Source organism: Neoarius graeffei, chromosome 24 (genome assembly GCF_027579695.1).
Source record: "Neoarius graeffei isolate fNeoGra1 chromosome 24, fNeoGra1.pri, whole genome shotgun sequence".
Lineage (NCBI taxonomy): Eukaryota > Metazoa > Chordata > Actinopteri > Siluriformes > Ariidae > Neoarius > Neoarius graeffei.
The window spans coordinates 6,654,932-6,675,154 of record NC_083592.1 but is presented as its reverse complement, the minus strand read 5'-3'; the positions used below and the strand labels follow the sequence as shown (position 1 = coordinate 6,675,154).

The following is a 20,223-nucleotide window of genomic DNA, read 5'->3' as shown; positions in this document are numbered from 1 at the left end:
TATTTGGTCATTATAACATAATTTACGAACAGATTTTCCTGACTTTGTGGCTAATATGAAGTCTCGCGCATAATAGTTTATGCGCATGCATCCTTACTTCTTCTATTGTTCTGGTGTCTCCGAAGGGACCGTCTTACAGCGCCCCTAGAGGTGTGGCATGTGTATTGCATCGTTTTCAGCAAGCGTGGCGTTGCCATATGGACCTGATATTTTACTGATCGTTGCCCATTTGGACGCGATATTTTTTTAAATAACATCTCGTTGCCGTTGTCGTGTGGATGTAGCCTCAAAGTGTTGAGAGAACACTACATCGGGAGAGGTAGGCCCTGGATTGTCTCCCTGTACATAACAATGACTGCGCTGAAGAAAGCGGAGAACGAGACTGTGCCCATGTTTACATTAGACCGTATCAGCGGATCATCAGATTAACATTTTTAAAACGATTAGTGTGCACACAGCAACACCAATACACGATTTGCGTGCACACAACAATACCAATACACGGATACGCTCGGCTCCGCAGGCATCCTGCGCTCCAAATCACTCCGCCCTGAACAGCGAGTGCCCTCTGGAGGGTGCGCACTCTGGCCCTGCGCAGCTCACAGAGCGCGCGAGTGAAGCACACTAGCAGTGTTTTCGGGACTGAGCCGCTGTGTGTGTGATCCCAGCGCATATCACTTACCACTTGCAAGTGGAAGGATGGCAAGCCTAAAGACAATCATAACTACACAATGGGCAGTATTTGCATCAGTATTTGCAGTATTTTCATACTTTTATACTCTTTAATGAAAGGTGATACAAGGCGGAAGTCCGCGCTGTTTTTCAGCAGTCGCGTCACATGACCAACGCCAGCGAATCAGGAAGGTGGATGTCACAGTGACGTTGTCCAATGAGACGCCAGCTAGAGCTCAGCACAGCGTATCCGCGTATTCTGAATGTTTACACAGCACCGGAGCTGACACGATCTGGATTGAATACGTGGACACTGGCGGATTCCCGTTTCCCGGCGGTTTAATGTAAACGGACAGTGCATCCGCGAAGAAAATGAGACAGATACGGTCTAATGTAAACGTAGCCTGTAACTGAATACGTTATCCAAGCGGAGCAGCTCATTATGGCACTCAGGAATGCGGGGGAAGCACCGAGTGAGGGACTGATGATGGCGATGATGTTGAGGGGATTACCGGAGAAGTACAAGCTGTTCACACTGATGGTGATGCATGGTTCAGCAGACATGTCATTGAAAGAGTTCAAGGCAAAGTTGCGAAATTTCGAGGCCTCAGAAGACATAGACCCAGTTGCAGAAGAGGCGGAAGAAAGGGTGCTGAGGGCACAAGCAGTGCCAAGGAGAAAGACCGGGCCAGCGGAGATGGTGTGTTGGCGGTGCGGAGAAAAGGGCCATAGAAGAGGTGACTGCGCAGAAAAATTTTGGTGTAGTTTTTGCAAAAGCAGGGGGCATGCAGACAAGGCGTGCACAAAGAAGGAGTGTGAGCAGAGCACCCAGTGTGCGTGTGTCCAAGATGGCGACAGATGTAGAGCAGATCGTGGACCGGATGGCACCCAGAGAGTCGCGGGAGGAGAAGACTACACCTTCAGTGCACAAACAACAGATGCCAGCCTCTCAGAACAACAGCTGCAGATCCAGAGAAAGGGGCTGATCATGGACACAGGAGCGACGTCCCACATCATCAATGACAGCAGCAAGTTCAGAAGCTTCGACAGCACCTTCAAGCCCAAGAGACACTGCATGGAGCTAGCAGAGGGGAAGCGTACCATCGGGGTGGCGCAAGGCAAGGGAGACGCACAGGTCTCGTCTCGTCTCGTCTTCTTCCGCTTATCCGGGACCGGGTCGCGGAGGCAGCAGTCTAAGCATGGAAGCCCAAACTTCCCTTTCCCCAGACACCTCGGCCAGCTCCTCAGGAAGAACACCGAGGCGTTCCCAGGCCAGCCGAGAGACATAGTCCCTCCAGCGTGTCCTGGGTCTTCCCCGGGGCCTCCTCCCGGGGGGACATGCCTGGAACACCTCCCCAGGGAGGCGTCCAGGAGAGAGGTATGTCTCATAAACAGTGAGGGGCGCCGGTGTGCAGTGACTTTAAAGAACGCTCTCTACATCCTCTCCTATCCTCAAGAACTCTTTTCAGTGAAGGCTGCCACTGATCATGGTGCCAAAGTGTTCTTTGACGAAGGTAAAGATGCCATAGTGTTGCCAGATGGCACAAAGTTCGACATTTGTGTATATAAGAGAATGTACTACCAGGGCCGTTGCAACAAGGTAGGCAGACTTGGCAATTGCCTAGGGCCCCAGCCCTCGAAGGGCCCCCGCTGCCGAACGACTGGTTAGGTATTCAATAGCAATGACAACTTTTTGAGCGCGGCAGCGCAGCGCCTCCAGTGTTGCCAGATTGGGCGGTTTCAAGAGCATTTTGGCGGGTTTTGAACATATTTTGGGCTGGAAAACGTCAGTATCTGGCAACACTGCTAATGACACTTGTTGAAATACCCTAGTTCCAAGGGGGGCCCCCTAATGCACAACAGCACCTCCCTACATGCTTTGGCCGAAAAGTGCAATGACAGTCTGTTGTCAATCCCTCAATGCCCATCTCCGTCCAGTCAAGTGGTTGCAGAGCTCCGCGGCAAAAAAAAAAAAAAATCAAATATGAAGTGAAATTACCCCTCAGGGAGCCAGAAGAGAAAGAAGAAAAGGGAAGAGGAAGACAGAAAAAAAAAACCACTGGTAAGTGAGAATGTACACACTCATTAATACCAAGCGGGTCGACAAGCAAATTTGGTAGCTAGCTTACGTTAATGGTAGTTATCTTGTAGACAGTGTTTATAACAGTGATGTAAACGTTGTCATGCACAACAGGCTTACAAACTTGCAAGGACTGGCTAAAAATTCTAATATGTGCCACACAAATAGGTGAAAGACTGTCAACTTCTCCCAGATTAACTTATTGTGTTTATCAAATGTCATAGTCAGAGTTAGTTTCAGCGAGCTGCATGGCTTTCATCAGAAGTAGCTAGTGTGTCGTGAGCATGAATGGAGTAGGACAGGGGATGGCTCACAAGAAAGCTCTTTTTTACATAAATAGGCTACGTTTGTGACCTTGGTCGGATATTAATGCAGTAATTCAGCTAAGAAACCCAAACTTTCTGCAAGGAAGCCCTGCTGCGATCAGCACGGCTAATGGCTACGTCATGGCAAGTTTGAGAGAACAGTTTTAGACATTTTGCCCATGATTCTAGTTGTGTATTCTTAAATTTTTTTGTGTTTTTATATACCTTTTGCACTTTTCTGTGTGTGCTGGTTCTTATTAAGATTCTTATTCATGTTTGTAATCATTTAATCACCATTTGAAGTTATTTCTACTTGTGTATATACTGTAAATATTTAGTGTTGTGTTATTTGCACATTTTATATTACTTTGTCTTATTTTCATATTATATATATATATATATATATATATATATATATATATATATATATATATGTGTGTGTGTGTGTGTGTGTGTGCAGAGCCGGCCCGTGGCATAGGCAATATAGGCAAATGCTAAGGGCGCTGCGTCCATCCAGGGGCGCAGAAATGGGGGGACAAAAATTATGACTTCCACTATTCTGAAAACGAGTCAGCATTATAATGTCTTAGCCTAATTTAATTGTACAGCAAAGCATGTAGTCAGGGTGCGATTTGTCAAAAAAGGTGGGGTGGGGTTGGGTGGTGGTTGTTAATCATGAAACAAGCGCTCAACAGTGGTTTGCCCTGTCTATAGTGTGTCTTCAGGCACGCAAGTATGCATCTGCGGCTATTCTCTGTTTTGGCCATGTAATCATAGCCGGCGATTGCTATAGGCGATCTTGGCAATTGCCTAGAGCGCAAAGTGTGCCCAGGGGTGCCAAGGGCGACCAAAACCCCACCAAAAAGGAGGGATGGAGTTATTGAATGGAGATGTTACCAAGTGCATCAGTGGTGTACAGTGCTTTCAACCACTGTGCTGCCGAACTCTAGTACCGCGGAACACTAGTGTGCCATGAGAGATCACCAAGTGTACCGTGGAAAATTATAGAATGGCTGTATATTGTAAATATTGGCAACAGCGTTTTAGTTTCAGTCAACATTTTCTATTGGTGATGTGCCTTGAGATTTTTTCATTGAAAAAAGTGCACCCTGGCTCAAAAAGGTTGAAAAACAAGTGTAGCCTATGCAGTAGTGGTCGGTGATGTCCTTATGCCTACTAAAAATGCACAATGATAGGTTATAAGGGGGGGCGGGGGGAGCGGTGTTCATCGGGGAATGAGAATGGCTATCCACTGCAAAAAGTAGCCCAGACTACAAGTGCTTAAATGAAGAAATCCAAACTCTCGGGTGTGCAAGGGCGCAAATGAAGGCTACAGGAAGAAACAAATAGAGCCAAGTATAGAGGTAAGTCTGATCTAATCTCTCATATCAACCATTATAGTGGCAAATTAATATTTTAGATGCCTGAATCAATGTCTGCCTAGCTAACTAGATGCAAACAGCAATAGACTTAAATAACAAAGTACCCATAATAGCACTTTTGTTTGAAAATACAGCCCATTGATGTCCTAACAGGGTGCTTAAGTTTGCACAATTTAGAATTGTAGAATTTTTTATTCATTTAATTTGTTAATTCTTCAGAGATGACAACTTTTAATAGCAAAAAAGAAACTAAAAATAATTTCTTGTTTATTGTCCATGCACTACACTTTGAACAGGGTGCGGAAGAGTTTTTGCCCATTATATGGAGATATGTATTGAATTTGTGTGGTCATTTTACTTTGCGACACTTTATGTTAATAATGATAACAATAATAACAATAATGAAAAAGATAAAAATGACTTCTTGTTTATTGTCCATGCACCGTACATTGTTTAATAGTAATAGAATAGAGTGATTAGATTAAAGTGTTATTTAGATGTTATTAGAGGGGTTTTTTTCTTGGCACCAAAACTCAATCTCGCCTAGGGCAGCCAAAGACCTAGAGCCGGCCCTGTGTGTGTGTGTGTGTGTGTGTGTGTGTGTGTGTGCGTGCATATTTTGTCTATTATTGTTTAATTGGGTTTGCTAATTATTTATAATAATGTAAAGAGTTCATTTATTAAGTAAAAATCATAAGAATGATTACAATATGTGTGATGTTTATTTATTAAGTCTTCAGTGGGTAGGCGGCCATAAGGCCTTTCATCAAGGGGGGGATAATTATGGGCCCCAGATCCCCCTTTGCCTAGGGCTCCCAAATAGCTTGAAACGGGCCTGTGTACTACTTGCAAACTGAGTGTGATGTAGATGTGTGTCATGTTAGTTACGATATCCAGACATGGCATGAGGTAATGGGTCACTGCAATTACGAGGATATCTTGAAGCTGTAGGATGTAACAGAAGGCATGCATATTAAAGGTGCAAAGCGTAGGCCTGATAAAGAATGTGTAGTATGCATAGAGGGAAAGTTTACTCAAACAAGAAACAGAGATCCGACTGGTAAGGTAAAGACACCACTTGAGCTGGTGAGCACAGATCTAGCTGGTCCAGTAAACAATGAGTCCATAGACGGTTACAAGTATATGCAGTCTTTCACAGATGTATACACGGGGGCAGTGTTTGTTTACTTCCTGAAAGCAAAAAGTGATGCCGTCCAGGCCACTGAGAAGTATCCGGCAGATGTAGCGCCTTATGGCACTGTAAAATGCATTCGATCAGATAATGGGACCGAGTTCGCAAGCAGAGAGTTTCAGACACTACTGAGAAAGAACAAAATCAAACACGAGACTTCCTGCCCTTACTCCCCGCGCCAGAACGGGATAGCTGAAAGGGAAGGGCGCACTCTCTTCGAGATGGCCAGGTGTAAACTTATTGACAGTGGCCTACCTAAGAGTCTTTGGCACTATGCCATCCAGGAAGCAGCCTATATCAGAAACCGATGCTTTAACAAGCACACAGGCACTACCCCATATACAGCAATGACGGGTAAGAAGTGCGATCTATCCAGGATGCAAAAATTCGGGTCAGTGTGCTATGCCTATCATCAAGACAGAGGAAAACTAGATTCTAGATGTGAGAGAGGACTCTTTGTAGCACATGACAAAGGCAGTCCCGCCTACCTAGTCTACTACCCCAGTAAAGGAAAAGTGCAGAAGCACAGACTTGTAAAGTTTGTCAGCAAGACAACCTGTGAGAACGAGACCCAGACACAGGAGCTAGGACTAGACCCCAAAGTAGGTTGTGACAAGAGAGTAGAGACTACACAGCCTAGTATACTGAACACAGATGTACAGACTGATAGTCCACAGTCAGCATCAGAGAACGGTGACGAGAATCACCCTAGGGTGATGCCACATGCATCAGACAGTGGGAGATACCCCACCAGAGAGCATAAACCCCCGGGGTATCTGAGGGATTATACTTCAGGAAATACTGACAATGATGGTACACTCACTAGTGTAGACTATTGCTACCGAGCAGTTTATGGTGTACCTCTGACCTTTAAAGAGGCCATGGCATCAACTGAGTCAGGAAAGTGGAGGAAAGCGATGGACAAGGAGATGAAGTCCCTAGAGGACAACCAGACCTTTACCCTGACTAAGTTACCAGAGGGCAGGAAGACAGTGGGAGGGAGATGGGTGTACTTGATCAAGGGTGACATTGACGGACACGACCAATACAAAGCTAGGTTTGTAGTGAAGGGATATAGTCAGAGAGCAGGGATAGATTATGGTGAGACGTTCTCTCCAACAGCCAATCTTACAAGTATATGTGTAGTGATGCAGAAGGCAGCCCAAGACGATCTGATCTTGCATCAAATGGATGTGAAAACAGCCTATCTGCACGCACCCATTGATCAAGATATCTACATGGAACAACCTGAAGGTTACGAAAAAGAGGGAGAGAAGCTAGTGTGTAAACTAGAGAAGTCAATTTACGGCCTGAAGCAGTCGGGGCGTAATTGGAATGAGATGCTCCACACGTCTAGTAGATGACAGCTTTACTCAGAATCTGACAGACCACTGCGTCTACACCAAAGAGTCTAAGGAAGCAGGGAAGGTAATACAGGGTGTCTCAAAAAAATGTACTCACACTTTGAATGACGAGAAAACCTTTATTTATGAACATAGAGTGAAATGGAATAGCTTCGAATACAGAAGACAAATGTAATTGAAGAATCATGTTTGCAAATGTTCAAATCGATGACCATTATTGTCCAGACAACGCTGATAACGGGCACCAAGGGATTCGCAAACATCACGAAACAGGTCATTAGGAATATCGCGACATTGTCTTTCAATTTCCAATTTCAATGCATCAATTGTTCTTGGTTTGGTGCGATTAATTTCCTGCCATGCTGTGATTAATTAATTACACCTGCAACACAAAAAAGGCAGCATGTTAGGGACAGTTAAAGTGTGAGTACATTTTTTTGAGACACCCTGTAGTAGTTATCTGGGTGGATGATCTTATCATCGCAGCCAGCAACAAAGGGAGGCTAGAGAAACTGAAAAACATGCTTTCTACCAGATTTAAAATGAAAGACCGAGGTAGTTTGAAATATTTTCTGGGCATGGACTTCAGCCAGTCTGGCGGCTGTGTGAAAGTGTCACAAAAGAGGTATGTTGAAAAGATACTGGAACATTTTGACATGCAGGAGTGAAGAATTAGAGAAACACCATGTGATCAAAAGTTAGACTGCTCTGAAGATGTGCCCAAAATGTCTGATGTGAAGAAGTACAGGGAGGCTGTCGGCAGCTTAATTTACTTGACAACCTGTACGCGTCCTGACCTATGCTTCGTAGTGAGCAAGTTATCACAACATTTTGCTGACCCTACAGATGAACATTGGGTTACAGTGAAACATGTTTTGTGTTATCTTAGAGGTACAGCAGACAAACAGCTCTGTTTCAGAAAGAGCGAAGAGGGCCTAGGCCTACGGGCATATAGTGATACAGACTGGGCTGGAGACTCTAGCGACAGACGTAGTACCTCGGGTATTGTGTGAGTATGGGCAAAGACAGCGCCTTATGGTGATGATACACGGGGCAACTTTTTGGGCAATGTTGCCGAGCAATGTTGCTGGGCAATTGCGTTTTGACTCTTTTCTATTGAGATTGGGCAACATTGTTTCTTTCTGAATGGTTTTGATAATCTCTGGCAACTTTTTGAGATAAGCCAATCAGAACGCGAGTATCGAGTCATGTGACCTCCGGTGAGGTTCGGATCAGAAATTTCAAACAAATATGGCGGCCGCTCAGTGTCAGTGGAGTGAAGAGATGGAGAGACTCCTCATCTGTTTTTATGCCGGTAAGTTGTTATGTTAATATTCTATATGGAGGAATTTACCTCACCAAAGCTCTAAAAAACAACAGACAGCTTGATTAAATGGTCACAGCAAAAATTAAGACATCGATTTTTTTTTAGCTAACTGTAAACTGCCGTTGCTAACTGTTGTTGCCCATTGTTAGTTGCCCTGAAAAGTTGCCCTGTGTCTCACCTAGATGCCCGTTGCCAGCAACATTGCTCGGCAACATTGCCCAAAAAGTTGCCCCGTGTATCATCATCATTAGTCTCTTGGAGAGCCAAGAAGCAACCCACGGTAGCGCTATCCACATGCGAGGCCGAGTACATAGCCCTAGCGCTAACAATACAGGAGTGTATTCATTTGGAACAACTACTGGGAGGCATAGATACCTATGTGTACAAGAAAACTGTTGTCTATGAGGATAACCAGGGGGCAATTGGACTCGTTAAGAACCCCGTGTGTAGGCAAAAGATGTAAGCATGTGGACGTTAAGTATCACTTCATTAGGTCTATCATAAAGGAAGATAAAATGTCACTTGTTTACTGTCCCACAGACGACATGGTGGCAGATGTTATGACAAAACCTGCCTCCAGGCTTAAGCTGCAGAAATTTGCTGAAGTCATATTGGGTGTGTAACATGTTTGACATTTGACTACGCCATTTTGTTGTTGTTGTTTTGTTGGTTATGTAAAAGTTGTACTGTATACATGTCATTTATAAGTGGGAGTGTTGAGAGCGGATAAGTGTATGAATGCATGTAACTGTATTTGTCCAGGGGGGGCGCTGCTGCACCAAATATGGCATGTAATTACGTGTGGCTAGTTTATAAAAGGGGGACGTTACCATCCTCTCTCTCTCTCTCTCTCTCTCTCTCTCTCGTTTTTGACCCTCTCGGAGAGCAGCATGTCGTGTACAGTTCAATAAACTATGCAGAGTTTGATGGCTGAAGAGACAAACATCTGAACGTCTGTTCATTCATTAGAATTATTATTCCGCAGTGCAAAGTAGGCAGAAGAAATAATCCTACCTGTTAACTTAACTAGTAACTATAACTAATTACTTTTTGAAAGTAACGTGCCCAACACTGTTGACAGATATATTGCGGTGTGCATGCACGTGTGTTATGGGTAACTGTGGTGTTCACCCAGGGCTGTTGAACACTACGTTAGGCTTACAAAAAGCCGAAAAATGTCGGGGACGCGCCAGGCAAACATCAGTGACTTTTTGGCTGCAAAAAGGTCGAAAACACAAGGTAATAAGCAGTCCCCCCAGGATTTTGCGGGCCTTTTTTGGTGATTGTTGCGGGCTAAAATGTCTGATGTTGCGGGGGGGTTTTCCAAAAAAATTTCGATGAAAGTTGCGGTGTTTCTTTAGGTTTTTGTTGCGATTACATTGCAGGAGGAAGTGAAAGTTGCGAGAAATTGTTGCGATTTTCTCTTTTTGTGATTAAAATTGAGTGATATGTTAAATATTAAGTTATTACTGAAAAACTATTGATTAAAAAAACAAAGGCACTGAGAAATGGTCCTATAAACAACTTTACCAATATAAAAGATTACCAGGACTACAAAAATGCAGAAAAATAGGCTTTACTTATCCAAATGCACCTGTTGGTTCAAAAGTTAAAGTGCAGAGAACCTCACAGCACAACATGAAGTTACCTTAAAATATAATATAAATGCCTCAGCTTTCATGTAAGAAAAAAAAACTATTAATACTAGTACTGTGTGCAGGCAGTCTCTCCTGAAGACTAAATTAAACAATAATTATAAACTAATAAAATAAATGGCTCAGGCTTCATAGAAGAAAAAAAAAACAATTTGAACAGAATCTCACAGTATGATGCTGAAGCTGCCTAAACAATGGAAAATAAAATACCATTTTGGCAAAAATGTTGGCATCCATTAATTTCTTGTATTAAGTAAAAAAAAAAATAACGGAAAGTGCACACAGTCCTTCACTGTAAACATAACACACTTTCAGTAACAGAATTTAAGGCCCACTTTACACGGGGACGGTCTGAAACAAAAACGCAAAAGTCCGTTTTCGTTCTCACTTTTTTCCGCGTCTACACGACCGTTTTCAAGGAGGAAATCTGCGTCTATACGGTGACGCATAAATGTGTGGAATTCAATTGGATGTGCATGCCAGGCGGCCAGGTGGTGCTGTGAAAGACCTCTGCTATGTCTGCACGCATGCGCAACGTCTTCCATCTTGTCTGATCTGCACATCTGCGCCACGAAAACTTTGACTACTCTGGCTATGGTAAGTAAGAAAGTAAGAGCATACTATACCCGCCTCTGTTCATTAACGGTATATGTGCAGATTTGGTATAGATGTTCGAAGGACTCCTGGACGTTTATTAAAGCTGCCAGAGCAGCTTGAAGGTCCGTTGGATCGATGTAATCAGACATGCTCTTACTTTTTTACTTACTTTCTTACTTCCTGGGTTGGCACGTACAGTATATGACATGTATGACGTAAACACGTACCCGACGTGAGCAGATCCGAGCAGAGTTTCGCGTATTGGGTAGTTTAGACGGATATGCAACGGGGGCTGTTTTTAACTTATCCACTCTGGAAGGCGTTTTCAATTTTTTCCGTTTTTCAACCTTGGAAACGCCGTCCCCGTGTAGACGAAAGGCACTTCCGATAAAATATTTAGTCGTTTTTACCCGACAGCGTCCTCGTGTAAACGGGCCCTTAGCCTACATAAACACTGACTCGCACATGCTGCTTCTCTTGAATGGAAACACGGAAGTAAGCAGTGTTGCCAGATACTGCTGACGTTTTCCAGCCCAAAATATGTTCAAAACCCGCCAAAATGCACTTGAAACTGCCCAATTAGGCAGGAAACTGCCCAATCTGGCAACACTGGAATTAAGGCGGAAGGTAGTTTGTCGACGTCACCTCAAGACGATGCCACCGATTGGTCAAATTTGCGGGAAAGTTGCGGTGATTGGATATAATTGCAACACCACCCAGAATTCACGGAGATTGGTTGAATTTGCGTTGAAGTTGCAAATCGCAACATCGCAAAATCCTGGAGGGTCTGCATAAGACTGTGACGGGTCCTCCAGTGTTTGCTGTAAACATGTAACAAACCATGCTTGGAAAGTGACCATTTCTTTTTTATTTTCTCCAGCTTCTGGGAGAAACATTGGAGCGATAACAGATCTAGGTTAACATACAGTATGAAGAGGATTACAGTGATGATGAGGACTTTGATGGCTTCTGAACAATTTCCAATATTAGATCATAAATATTTTTATGAATGCTATAAGTTGTGTGACTCTGAATATGATATTTACTAAAGTTCTGTTAGAACATTTCAATACAGTTGACTTGTTTATACGTAGTGGATGTTCATTATGTCTAACTATTACAAATATTTTAAGTTCGTTTCTTAGACAAGGATATTTTTTAAGCTTGAAGAAAATAGATTCCAGCGTTAGATTTTAGAGGCAGTGGAGATACGTAAGCGGGCGCAGAGGACGATGAACCGGGACGAGGGAGCGTATGCACTGTCGCACACCTGGAGTGCCGTCCTGGAGGAGCGACCTGACAGCAGGAGGCGTGAACTACCTGTCAAATTGGGCGGGACGTTCACGCCTCCGTAACGCAACATCAGCTGATAAGGCACCTCACCACTCGACATCTGGTGACTGTTTCTGAAGAAGGCGGGAGATTCTCGCCGAAACTGTTAACGAGGTAACAAGCTTAAAAAATATCCTTGTCTAAGAAACGAACTTAAAATATTTGACTTGTTTATAATAGTTTAAAATACAAATGATGTATAGTATTTGTTACTTTTCTAAGTTCTAATGAATAACTGATTGAAATTGTATTCTTGTGTGAGTCTTTTTTATTTTTAAAATTTATATTTGTACATATTAACACACTAAATGATCTTCAGATCATGAATATAATTTTTGTATCCAAATTTTGCATTCAGGATCACTCAGAATTCACCATTTAACATCTTTTTCAAAAATTTTCCGGGGGAGGACCCCCGGACTCCCCTCTTTTTTATACATCGCGGCGGCGGCTAACGCAGCCTCCACTCAGCTTACGCTTAACCTCTGCCTACTACTCTTTCTTACTTGCCCCTTTCTCAGAAATATATTGAGAGGGCTGGTTCCATTAGAGCTGCTTAAGTCCCTTCTTGAGCGGGCCAGTTAAGGGAGTGGCAATAGTGCTGAAACCCCGATAGAAGTTTGTGAACCCCAGGAAACATGAGAGGTACTTGATGAACTTGGGAGTGGGCCAGGACGTGACCGCTGAGACCTTGGACGAGTCCATGCTAACCCCTTCAGCACTGATGACATACCCTAAGAAAGAGATATGTTTCTGATGGAATTCACATTTTTCCACTTTGACTTATAGGTGGTTCTTGAGCAAGTGATTGAGAACCACTCTAACGTGGTCCACATGGGTTGCTTCATCTGGCGAGTAGAGGAGGATATAATCTATGTATGCAACAGCGTATTTGCCTAGCATGTCATGTAAAACATCATTAATTAGACACTGGAACATGCTAGGCCCTGAAGAAAGGCCATATAGCATTACCCGGTATTCAAAATGGCTGGCGGTTGTGCTGAAGGTGGTCTTCCACTCATCGCCCCTTTTGATTCTTATGAGATTGTAGGCACTAAGTAAGTCGAGTTTGGAAAAGATTTTCACTGACCTGAGTTGCTCCAAGTCTGCTGGAACCAGTGGAAGAGGATATAGATACTTTACGGAAACCTGATTAAGTCCTCTATAGTCAATGCATGGCCGGAGACCGCCACCCCATTTTTCCACAAAGAAGAATCCCACCGAAGCTGGGGATCTGAAAGGGTGGATATAGCCCTGCTTGAGGCCTCCTGAATATATTCCTCCATAGCTGCATGCTCCTTCTGGGAGAGAGGGTAGATGCAGCTTCGTGGAGGTGACATACCTGGCAGCAAGTCAATCATGCAGTTGTATGGATGATAAAGTGGTAACCCACAGGCCTTTCCCTTGCTAAACACTTCCTTGAGGTCCAGATAGCATTCTGGGATGCTGTCAAGGGAATCGGGTTGAGGACTTTCCACCGAGGTAGATGAAATGTTGACTCAGGGTCAATTGATGCAACTCCAGAAGCAGGTGGGTAACCACTGGAGTATTTCTTTACTTTGCCAGGAGATCAAGGGGTCGTGAAGCTGTAGCCAAGGGTAACCGAAGATGATATCATGGTTCTGTGTAGAGGTGACATAGGGGGAGATGAGCTCTAAATACAATGTCCCCACCTGGATGTGAAGAGGGGGAGTGTGCTTTGTGACGAGACCCTCTCTTATGGGTCCTTCGTCAATAGCTCGACTGCTGAGTGCACTTTGGAGAAGGGTTGTTGGTAGGTTGAACCGCTGGTTAACTGAGTTGCTGACAAAGTTCCTGTCTGCCCCGAATCGATAAAAGCAGAGTGTATATGTATGGAGTTTGCCAACTTTAACAGTACAGGAACCTTAAACAATTTGGAATTGAATGTTTGTGTTGGACTCATACTATGTGCTGGGCCTGCTGTAGGAGCTGCACAGGATGGACGGATGTGACACTGCTTGAGCTGGTGTTCGGCGCTCCCGCAGTAAAAGCATAAACCCTCCCATTTCCTCCTGAGATGTTCGGAACATGTCAGTCGGATATGTGACACCTCCATGGGTGAACTGCTGTTGGATGACTGAACTGGTTGAACACTTTCCTGAATGGAGGGGCGGTGTGTCAATAGATAATCCAAATGAATGGCAAGGTCGATAAGTGAGTCCAGAGTGCATTGTTCATACTTGCAGGCAAGCTCGCTGAGGATCTCTGGATGCAAGCCTTGATGAAAAACTGCCTTCAGAGCTGGATCATTCCACCCACTGGCAGCTGCCAGTGTCCTGAAGTCCAGGGCGTATTCAGCCACGCTCCAGGAACCTTGAGAAATGGTGAGAAGGCTTTCTCCTACCTCAAGTCCCTCAGGCTCATGGTCAAATACCCTCTTAAATTGAGTGAGAAACTGCTCACACAATTTCGTTTGCTCCTGTCCTTGGATTTTCAAATGGCACTGGCCCATCGGTGTGCTTTACCAGTGAGAAAAGAGAGGAACTTAGCAATTTTCTGTTCTTCAGACAGGTGAGGCACAGCAGCAAAATACATGGAGCATTGTAGCAAGAAACCCTTACATGCAGTAGTGTCTCCAGCAAATCATTCCAGAGCCGGAAGTTGCAGCACAGGGCTCGGAGGAGCATCGGGACGCGCTAGGAGGGCCTGCGACATCACAGAAGCTAGTTGCGCCATCCGTGTGTTGAGGTCTGCTAGCATCTGTTGATGTTCACCCAAAAGGCGTGCCTGAGCAGTAAGCACAGTCTGTTTCGCTTCCTCTGCTACATCCATGGTGGCAAAGTATCCTGTCAGAATGCAGGCACTTATGGATACATGTGCATAAGAAGGCATGAAACAAACTGTCAATGAAGCCAGAACGAGAGACAGGAATCATGGCCGGTAACGAGCGAGGGTCGGGCAATCAGTGAACAATGTGATAGAGAAGAGACAAAGGGCAAAATTGAAAGAGTAAGCAAGAGTCAGAAAATGAGAAGCAGTCAGAGTAAACAAGGCTTGGTATGAACTAAATGGAGCAGAACGATACTTCGTACTGAAGTGGCGTGTGTGAGAGGCTTAAATGGGGAGAGTGGTGATTAGGTAAATGAGTGTCAGCTGGATTCAGTAATTGGGAGACAGAAGGTGCTATGACACTTGGGAATTGTAGTTCGAGGTGTCCTTGTTTGGAGTCAGGGTGTTCTCAGCCTAGTTACTGACAATTGGTTTTATTTAGGGGTTTCATACAAAAGGGGGTGAATACCTATGCACACTCCAGATTTCTGTTTTTTCATCTTAATTATTGTTTGTGTCACAATAAAACAACAATTTGCACCTTTACAGTTGTTGGCATACTATGGAAATCAAATGGTGCTAACCCTCCAAAAATCCATTTTAATTCCAGCTTGTAATGCGACAAAACAAGGCAAACAGCAAGGGGGACGAATACTTTTGCGAGACACTGTAGTTTTAGTAACTCATCACATTTAACGTAAAACTATAAAGATGCATAAGTTCTGCAGAATTCAGAATCATGTCACCAAAATCCCCACCTACTGACTGACTTAATCAGGCCACCTAACTCTCTCTCTCTCAAAGGTTACATCTCATCTCATCTCATTATCTCTAGCCGCTTTATCCTGCTACAGGGTCGCAGGCAAGCTGGAGCCTATCCCAGCTGACTACGGGCGAAAGGCGGGGTACACCCTGGACAAGTCGCCAGGTCATCACAGGGCTGACATATAGACACAGACAACCATTCACACTCACATTCACACCTACGGTCAATTTAGAGTCACCAGTTAACCTAACCTGCATGTCTTTGGACTGTGGGGGAAACCGGAGCACCCGGAGGAAACCCACGTGGACACGGGGAGAACATGCAAACTCCACACAGAAAGGCCCTCGCCAGCCCCAGGGCTTGAACCCAGGACCTTCTTGCTGTGAGGCGACAGCGCTAACCACTACACCACCGTGCCGCCCTCAAAGGTTACATATGGAAGTAAATAAGAGATATCAGTTTCTGATTTTTTCAAACAAATTAGCAAAAAATCTCAAAAAAAGTTTTTGCGGTTTCATTCTGTTATATTGATAATAAAATAATGATAAAACATCTATTTAATCCATTGTAGATGAAGGGATTAGATTCGGAACCCAGTCAATGTCAGATCTGTTTAGTGACACAGGCTGCAGTGTTTATCAACAGTAAGATAAAATCGAGCTGCAACGGCGACTGGAGGATCCAAACACCAAGAGTGTGGCAACGTTATCTGCACGTCATCCTAATGTGCTTCCATGGTAAATGTCATCTAAAACCAATAAACTGTGTGTGATATGAGTGTCACTTCCTGTTAGCAGTAAAAAGTGCTATTACTCGGTTGGCATGTTAAAGCAGGAGGAACAGTGCTTTTAATAACAGCTCCATCACAGGATGCACTGTGGAATAATTCAGGAAGATGTTCAGTGTCAGATGTGAATTCATTGTTTTGCTATATAATATTTTTTTCAATAAAGTAAAAAGTATTCATTTTTAATGTAGAAGGGTGGATGTGATTAATTCCTGTGAATTTTATTATTTTTATGGAGCAGAATGTAAATGTCATTTAAACATCATGTTTAATTGCCAGTTGGTGGCGCTATGACAAAAACTCACAAATTCCTTCACAATTTAACATTATGAATTACTACACCACCCTGCATCAATTTTGCTGACTAAAAGGTGAAGGGTGTTTTACACTAATTTTTGGGCGCTGATTTCAGGAAAAATGTCAGTTTGTTTCTAGCACATCACATTTAGTGACAAAATGTGTTCTCTATGTGACTGATTGAAAGGCATTTTTAGTGAGCGAGGTGACAGTCACAATAAAGAAAGATCTATGAGAAAGTCTTAACCTGTCATAGTTTAGCCAAGCCTTGTGCACATAAGGGTACAGTTAGGGTTAGGGTTAACCCGAACCCTGATTATAATCATCTCCTGAAGCTCAAGACCTGCAGAGAGACTGTCCCAGTGCAACCCACTCATAGAAGTCCAAGAAGAGAAAATTCACTACTTAATTGTTTAATGTCACTGATGTGAAGATCACGGTGCCATAATATTTAATGAAATATATGTATAGTACATGTATCAGATTTGTGTTTCATATTTCATTTATTTTTGTCAGTAATATCCCATTTAACTATTTACTATACTATTATACCTAAGTTCTGCCTTATTTTAATCAATATTTCATATTCTGGATGAATATTTTAATAAATATTATAAGGGAATATCTGTCATTTTCTGTATATTGTAGAAAGCCAACATTTAGAAATACAGCAGATATATTAAATATGTCTTTATCTTAAAAACTTGAGGTCAAGGACATTTTTGGACACCATTTTTTAGATCAGCACCCTCAAATTTGGCTATATTATAATAATAATAATAATAATAATAATGAACTTTATTTGCCAGGTATGTAAACACACACGAGGAATTTGACTCCAGTTTCACTTAGCTCTCTTAGTACAAACAGATAAAAAGCCTAGACAAAAACAAAAAGCTATGTACATGTAGAAGGGTAAATATATGTATAGACAGCATAGTGCAAGGATGAATTAGTAAATATAAATATACAGTGTGCACAGAATAACAGTATGAGTGTGCAGATATTTCACAGTTGATGTTAGTGATATTTGAGTCCAGTTTAGCTGTTCATCACAGAAACAGCCTGAGGGAAAAAACTGTTCTTGCGTCTGGCTGTTTTTGCGTACAGTGTTCTGTAGCGTCTCCCAGAGGGGAGAAGTTTAAACAATTTGTGACCAGGGTGTGATGGGTCTGCAGAGATGTTACCTGCCCGTTTCCTGACTCTGGACAGGTATAGGTCTTGGATGGAGGGCAGGCTGACACCAATAATTTTCTCTGCAGACCTTATTGTCCGTTGCAGTCTGTTCTTGTTCTGTTTGGTGACTGATCCAAACCAAACAGTGATGGAAGAGCAGAGAACAGACTGAATGATGGCAGAGTAGAATTGTGTCAGCAGCTCCTTAGACAGGTTGAGCTTCCTGAGCTGGTGCAGAAAGTACAACCTCTGCTGGGCCTTTTTGATGATGGTGACTGTGTTGGTCTCCCACTTCAGGTCCCGGGAGATTGTGGAACCCAGAAACCTGAAGGTTTCAACAGCAGTCACAGTGTTGTTGGTGATGGTGATAGGTGACAGGGTAGGGGGGCTCTTCCTAAAGTCCACTGTTATCTCCACAGTTTTGAGCGTGTTCAGCTCTAGATTGTTCTGACCGCACCAACAGACCAGCCGTTCAACCTCCTGTCTATATGTAGACTCGTCACCGTCTCGGATGAGGCCGATGACCGTTGTGTTGTCTGCAAATTTCAGGAGTTTAACAGCCGGGTCTCTTGAGGTGCAGTCGTTGGTGTAAAGGGAGAAGAGCAGTGGGGAGAGCACACACCCCTGGGGGGGGGGGGGGCGCCAGTGCTGATAGTCCAGGTGCTGGATGTGATGCTCCCCAGCCTCACCTGCTGCTTCCTGTCAGTCAGGAAGTTTATGATCCACTGACAGGTGGAGGAGGGCACAGTGAGCTGGGTGAGCTTGGTGTGAAGGATATCTGGAACGATGGTGTTGAATGCTGGCTATATAGCTAGTTTTAAACAAAACAGCAAAAACTTTTTTTAAAATGTGCAGGGCAGTGTTATAATTTCTCAAACATGATTATTAAAGCTCTAATATATAAAGCCCATTTCCTGTTTCCTGTTGGAGGCACTATGACAGTTCCTCACCATTAGCATGTGATTCTGCCCCAGAATTTAACATCCATGTGAATTTTGTGCCACATCAATCAATGTACAGTGGAATCCTGCCACACTTTACTGTTTCTGTGTGACATCAGCTGATCACATCACCATGGCAACTCTGTAAAAATCACATTTATTTCGCAAATTCCAAAAAGAGGAGCTGTAATATGGGAGAAAATGTAAACTCCGTACAGAAAGGCCCCAGTCGACTGGAAGGTTCGAACCCAGAACCCTCTTGTTGTGAGGCGACAGTGCTAAAAGAAGAAAGTATGGTTTCTTCGTTTCACATTTTCGGTTTTCACAATTTTCTAAAAGCAAATGTTATCACATATACCACTTACCATCTTGTTACTTTCTGGTTTAAAAAAAAGGAAAACAGAAAATGCGTCTGTGCACGAGAATCTAATTTTTATAACCCTGTGCAAATCGAACACTAAAGAACAACACCAGCAGAATCACAAGTGCTCGGTCTGTACAGCCTCATGTTAGTGTTCATATATAATTTGACATGTGTAGTATTTATCAATAGATCGCTATGTCTGTTTATATAATATATAAAGCCGGCATCACCAAATGGCGGACCGCGGTCCGGACCCAGACCTGCTATTAGATTAGGGACAGTTTCTATTTTTAACTGCGCGACTTTTCTCGCATTTACGGTAGTCAATGTTTGCACAATGGAAACAAACAGAACAGTTGCGTTTGTAATTCATCCCACGTGACGCTACTCGGCCAATCAAAGCAACGTTGCGAATGTGCGCGCGCACAGAGCCGCGAGGAGACAGAGAGAGACACAGCAGTGTGAAGAAGTGAATGAGAGAAACAGACATGGCGTGCTGTAAAATAAGGAGAACAGACAGAAAACAGAGCTTTTAGTGCAGAATGACAAACTCGGATATGTTCACACTTCCCACAGGAAGTTCAGCAGCAGTTTCCCTCAGATGCTCCGAGACTGTGGCTGGAATTAATCCTCCTCTTGTGTTCGGGTCGTCACCGACCCGTTTTCAACTTTGACTTTGTAAACGAAGCCCTTGGGTTTAGATTCTTGCCTCAAGGCTTTCTGACTTTGTCAGCCACCTGTATTTTTACAAAATAAAACAATTTTTTTTCCCAAAATTCTGTTATGCTCTAATTAAAAATATAGCACTTGTGGTGTTCGGGTCGTTTTCGACCCGGTTCTTAATAAATAGTTTATGGAGCAATTATTACAACCAAAACTGAACAAATAAATGAACTGCTAGCTAAAATTGATATAGCTAGCTCCTCTGCCAACCATTCAAGCTTATGAACTAGCATGACATCATGATATTGTGTATATAAATAGCTCACTAGTTTGAAGTTTTTGGGTTATGTTGACATATGTTTTGTGCCATTAGTTCAGCTTAGGGGTCCATTTGGCCCGACCGCTTTTCCCCAATACACTAATCACTCATTTTGTTATGGTAATGAGGCTGTTAGTGGCAGTGTGTGGGGTGAGGGGGTCACACTTCACACACTTCACACTTCAGTGGTGAAGTCATGTTGGCTACTTCTGTG

The 20,223-nt window shown here is 43.4% G+C and overlaps 1 protein-coding gene across 1 annotated transcript in view; it reads left to right on the top strand.

Moving 5' to 3' along the window:
- Positions 1–8,138: 8,138 nt before the first annotated feature.
- The window catches only part of LOC132872530 (uncharacterized), a 30,776-nt gene continuing 18,691 nt past the window's right edge, over positions 8,139–20,223 (top strand). Inside the window, exon 1 of the mRNA XM_060907426.1 lies at positions 8,139–8,310. Coding sequence (XP_060763409.1) covers positions 8,247–8,310 — 64 coding nt within the window. The 5' untranslated portion in view covers positions 8,139–8,246. The remainder of the gene's footprint in view (positions 8,311–20,223) is intronic.